Source organism: Medicago sativa, chromosome 4 (genome assembly GCF_051527215.1).
Source record: "Medicago sativa cultivar Bolivia chromosome 4, Bolivia_mono, whole genome shotgun sequence".
NCBI classification, from domain to species: domain Eukaryota; kingdom Viridiplantae; phylum Streptophyta; class Magnoliopsida; order Fabales; family Fabaceae; genus Medicago; species Medicago sativa.
The window spans coordinates 55,355,593-55,361,724 of record NC_140752.1 but is presented as its reverse complement, the minus strand read 5'-3'; the positions used below and the strand labels follow the sequence as shown (position 1 = coordinate 55,361,724).

Below are 6,132 nucleotides of genomic sequence, written 5' to 3'. Positions count from 1 at the left end.
CCGTAGCTATGGATGCATTTGATTGAGAATTCGACCTTTGCTTTGAAACAAGTTTGGATGAAGACATCACCCCTGCTTCACCATGAACATGATCTTTGAGCCATTCAAGGCTCCACGGCCCTGATGTAACGGATCGAGCCGCCTTCGGAGGACAAGAATGTTGTCTGGAGGGTCGTTTGCCCTTGTCTAAATCTTCACATTCAACCTGTTTGACCACCTTCTGAATCACTTTATCAATATATTGCTTGCTGGCTTCCTTTGCATCAAAGTCATAATTAACCATCTCACAAGAATGTTGGTTGTTGGTTCGTTTGCCCTTGTCTAATTCTTCACATTCAGCGTGTTTGACCACCTTCTGAACCACTATATCAATAGATTGCTTGCTGGCTTCCTTTGCATCTAAGTCATAATTAACCATCACACAAGAATTTTGGATGTTGGTTCGGTTACCCTTGTCTAACTCTTCACATTCAGCCTGTTTGATCACCTTTTGCACCACTTTATCAAAGGATTGCTTGCTGACTTCCTTTGCATCTAAGTCATAATTAACCATCACCTGAGCTGCATGTGGCAGTAACACATTCGGAAGAACTTCAGTCTGAAATGGATCAGACTCGGGCTGAACTACATGGTTCATGTCTGGCAAAATATTCCCATCATGTTGTAATGAACCAAACGGAGTCTTGTTAGAAAGTGTAACATCGTTCTCTTTTTCTTTCTCAATCCAATCCTCGGCTAAATTGTTAACTAGATCAGCCACGTAATCGCGGTTTTCAGGTGATTCATCATCATAGTTATTGTCTGGAATTGATATCTTGGAATCTGCATCTTCTTCTTCTTCTTCTAATAAACAAGCATCCTCACCTAGTGCAAATCCCCATTCCTCAATGACTTTTAAATCTACCAACACACCATCTACCACAATTCTTTTCGTAAAATTAATAACATCCAGTGAAGATGTTGCTAATAAAACTCGTGCAAAGTCAAATCGGTCTTTGGCAACCGTACTGTTATCCAACCTTAAAAATCTGCCACAATCCATAATAGCCAACTTGAAAAAAGATGCATTCCAAGCATGAATGGGAATGCCATATATACGAACGCATGCTCCCCTTTCGAATTTAACAATATCTTTTTTCCAGCTGACAATTTGAGAGAAAAATAAATTGAAAAAATCTCGAGCATTATCTATCACTTGCATGACATCCGTGTTCGAAACGCACCTGATAAAAGCTTTATCTGCACCCATCGGAATGATGTCCAAGTCATTAAAACCAGCATCCATAATACGCGTTTGAATTACCGGAATGGCTTCACCATACAATACTGTTGCAACCACACCCTTCCGTGCCCAAGATAAATCATCGGAATGTGATCTGTAAGTGCGAACCAGTTTAGAAACAGATTGCCTACCTCCATTACCAACCACTTGTGCCTCTGACATGAGAACATCAGCCTTCTTATCATGAACTGAAGTACATTTCCTTACGTTAATCTCCTTCATCCCCATAACCTTCCTAGCACCTCCCTCTCCATCAGCATCCCTCTCAATCTCCTTATCCAAAGTCACCTGCTCCCTCACCTCAAACCCTCGTCTTCCATCTGCTGAATATTTTCTCACTGGCTCTCTTTTTTCTCCCTCAACAACTGCAATATCCAACCTGACCTTCCTCTTCCCCGAGGCTCCCTCTCCCCTAACATCCTCCAACTCCCTCGACACACTCTCTCCCAAGGGCTTGCGATGAAACCGAGCAACCTTCGCCCACACACGAAACTGACCGAAAGTTACATTGTTAAAAGCCTTTAGCAATTTATCTGAGTCCCTAACATTAACATATCTGACAAAACCATAAACATGACCCTGCTTGTTTCTCTTCCTCGACAAAAATAAATTGTCCATGATGCCACACACCTCAAAAGCCTTTTTAACGTAAAAATATGGGATCATATCTGGCACATTAGTGAAATAGAATGTAACATACCGTTGTGGATTTGATGCACTTTTGCTGTTTGCTGGAATTGTGCCATGAACAACAGCCGATTCAGAAGATTGTTTCTGTGCTGCACCACCACCTAAAATACCTGAGCGTACTGCAGCTGGAACAGGTTGCAAAATCGGTGCAAAAACCCTAGAATTCTGTCCAAGCCGATCCCAAACGCTAGTACGTACACTGTGATGATCACTTGCAATCGCACCCTGCTTAGGGTTTTGAACTTCATCAAATTCAGTCGCCAAAATCTGTCGAGAAGATGACCTAAACCTATGTTGCTGCCATATCTCTGAACCTCCATGCCGCTCGTTGTCCCGCTGTCCATCCTGTCCTCGAACCACCTGTCCTCGCGCTTTCCTCTTCCGCACTCTCACCACAGTCCAATCATCCCCATCCCCCCCAATATCTGGCACCCTGCTTGGCCCCCTTTCCCCCCCCCCCCCCCCCCCCCCCATTAGTCCTCACTGCCGGCGAAAAAGAATGCCGACGTGATTGTTCGTGGCGGAGCCGCGAAGAATCACCTCTCTTGGTCTCTCTCACGCTCATTTTAAAAATTATAACAAGTAAAGCTAAAAATGTATTGATTAAAATCACAAATCTAAATTACACAATGTGGTGATAATACTTATTTATAGCATCTATGGTCTAAACAATTCTAACCAATTCTAGTTAGAATCACATCAAACTCTAGTTGACAGTGAGCTAATAGGCAATTAGTTAGTTAACTAACTTGCTATACAAGCAACTGTCTAATCTCACCTCAATTCCACAATCAACACCCCCCTCAAGCTTGAATCTATGTCAAGTATTCGAAGTTTGCTCTGCAATATATTAAACGATCCTGGATGAAGAGATTTGGTTACAATATTTGCTACTTGTTCTTTCGAGGAAACTCGAAGCAAGTGCAGTATATCTGCTTGTATTTGTTTCTCAGTTCTCACTACATGACAATCGATGTACCGTCTTCTAGTTAATATTATCTGTATCACTTATTTTCTACTTTATATTTATATTTAATTCATGAGTAAATTAAACTCCCCTCCCCTCAAAGATGCTTGAATTACACTCTCCTCCCTTCTTATGTTAAAATATACGCTCCCCTCCCTTAAAAAATAAAATTTATACTCCTCTCCCTTATAAGATGCTTGAATTACAACCCCCTCCCTTAATAATTAAATATGCACTACACTTTAATCTATTTTAACATAAATAAATATTTTTATGATATATATTAATTTTGAACCCACCATTTAAGAAAAATTAATTCATTTCTTTATAATTTAAATGTCAATTTAAATATTTTGCTATTGATTTTATAATTTAAAGTATAAAATTAACTTTTAAATAACCATGTTTTATTGTCTTTAGTAATTTTTCACATATTTTAATTTTATTTTGGGTTGTTTCATATTTTAAAATAGAGTTTAAAAATACATGTTAATGAAATTGTGAATAAAAAATAGCAAAAAATATGTATTCAATTTTTTATTATATTAAATAGACCCGCATTACTATTTTTTTTTGGAAGTGTGTTAGATTTTTATATTTTTGCAAGATTATTAGAAATAAAAAAAAATATTGAGGGAGTAAAGTGTAGATTTTAACTTAAGAGGGGATGAGAATGTAATTCAAGCTTCTCTTAGAGGAGGGAAGTGAAAAGTTTTCTAATATATTTTGAATATGAGGGGAGGGAAGTGTATATTTTAACATAAGAGGAGAGGGAAGTGTAATTCAAGCATCTTTGAGGGGAGGGGAGTGTAATTTACTCTTAATTCATTTATAAATTTTCCTTAGGTTATGTGAAATGACAAACTATCACAATTTTTGTGGAATAGAGTATAAATTAAGAAGTCTTAGTCTAGTTTGCAAGTCTTATTCTAGTCTAGATGCAATTGGATAAAATAAGCCAATCAAGTAACAACACACACATTTCAACAAAAATGAGGGTAGATCCAGTAACCACCACCTCGATTCATATACATTGAATAGTGCACAATTACTTCAATTAAATGCTTGTGTTAAACTTGCAAAAGCAATTGAAACAAATGAAGAAAATATCAAGTCCAACTCCTTTCAACCTCACACACGTAATCACACAAAATTAAAAAAAATGAAACAATATACTTGAGCCAATTATTTTTAATTCAATGCGTGAACCAGGCCTAACTAGTGCAAACACAGGTTATAAAAAATTCAAAATCATATCAAAATAAACCCTTTTCATTATTATTTCAATGCATTTAGAATTTTCAATTTATATATTGATGCAAGAATTGCTTTGACCACCATCCATTCTTTGTCATATTGATCTTGATCACACTTTTTGTAAGATTCATACAATTAAATAAAATAGAATTAACAACGAAAATATAAAGACGATAAAATGAAAATCATCTCTAGTTTTGTCTCTGAAGATTAGAGACGCCACAATTTAAAACTTATTTCATCTTTTCATTTTTTCGGTCTTTAATCTTCGTTGTTAATTCACTTTTTTCTAATTTTACTCGGAAGGTTTGACAGCAGTGCTACCAACCTTGTCCGGGAAAGCTTCATGACATATGTCATTGAAGACTTTAACGATAACACCATGATAACAACTAGAATTGAGATGAAGAAAACACCGGAGAAGATCTTGAAGATCATCTTCTGAATCGATCTCATTCTCAAAGATCATTTGAAGCATAGAATGTTTGAAATCATGATACGGATCCTCAGAGTCCTTCTCTACCGCCACCGTGTTCATTAGTGGGCTTTGTTTGGGTGCAGAGTAGTTGTTTGTTGTGCTAACATCCGAGAACGTCGTGGTGGAGAAATCATCACTATCGTCGATGCTACAAACGGGGCCATATCCTTCACCTGAAGTTGTAGTTGAAGAACCCTTACTACTTGGGTTTGTGATCTTTTGATTAATAGAAAATTTGGCCTTTTGAGTTGGCTTTGGCTCGTGTACTTCAATTGCTTTTGTTTTTGCACATCCACAACTTCCATTTGATGTGAAAAATGTTCTTATAAGGTTTTTCTTGTTGGAAGACATTATTATAGTATAACCTTCTAAATAGTATTCACACACACACAAATATGTAAATATAATATGGTGTAGAAAAAGAGATGGAACGTAGATTTTGAATCTTGGTGTTATGAGAAATGAAAGTACAACAAAGTTGGAAAGAGGTGTTTCAAAAAATAAAAAAAGTTAGAAAGATGGATATGTTAAGGTAGAGGGTGTGTTTGTTTGGTAGGATTCCTTTTCGAACTATGTGATGATGAGTTGAGCATTATATATACTAATGATATTAGAAAAAGATAGAGTGAAATTAAATTAGTGTGAGTTGGATTGAAAATGAGTGAATATTTAATTTCGTCTCTCAAATTGTCCTATTAACTTAGTCATACACAATATCAATATTATATATTACCTCAAGAAAAATATCAATATTATATATAAAATATGTTTTTGAAATTAGAAATATTAATTCAGTTCTTAGCCCTTTGTCCGGATTTTTTTTTTTTTGTCGAGGTCTAGTGGCTAGATCTCAACTTTTAATGTGAAATAGGTGAATAAATAGAGTATTCGGAGTTCGAACTCTGGTCCCAACATATAACAATTTATTGTCCTTTGTCCGGATCTATTTTCAAGTGAATCTACGATATTATTCATTTAGTTTCAAATACATATTATCAACTTAATTACATTATAATTCAAAATAAAAAAACATTATAATTCCAATAAATATAAATATATGGATGAATCTGATTAATTTTCTGAAATTTTGGAGATATTTTGGAAAATTAATAATATATAGATGATGATTAGTTGGTACAATTAATGGACTAATGATATTAGATGGGTCTCTTTCCAAAATGTTTGGTGAAAAATTACATTAGAGGGTGGTTTAGTTTTATGAAGGGTATTATTATTTGTCTTGACGTAGCTAGGAGTATAAGGGATTAATCATTTCATCAATCTTTGGAAAGAAATTAAATTAGTCATAATGAGATTATTGAGCTTATTGTTTAATAACTTAAATTAATTTTCCTACTTATATGATTAAATATTTGAATTGGACCAATTGCTATTGTATCTAGCTAGTTCAATCTTAATCTACAAAGAATGGAATGATACAAGTAACTCTTGTATGCT

General features: G+C 35.4%; 1 protein-coding gene across 1 annotated transcript; it reads right to left on the bottom strand.

Moving 5' to 3' along the window:
• Positions 1-4,193: 4,193 nt before the first annotated feature.
• LOC146929962 (uncharacterized) lies at positions 4,194-5,232 on the bottom strand. Its single transcript, XM_085701636.1, has one exon. It carries the CDS (start codon positions 5,023-5,025, stop codon positions 4,492-4,494), a length of 534 nt encoding a protein of 177 aa, XP_085557762.1. The 5' UTR covers positions 5,026-5,232; the 3' UTR covers positions 4,194-4,491.
• Between the last annotated feature and the right edge of the window lie 900 nt (positions 5,233-6,132).

What these genes read in the sequence shown, in the direction of transcription:
- LOC146929962 (XM_085701636.1), bottom strand. Translation starts at nt 5,025, where the DNA reads ATGTCTTCCAACAAGAAAAACCTTATAAGAACATTTTTCACATCAAAT.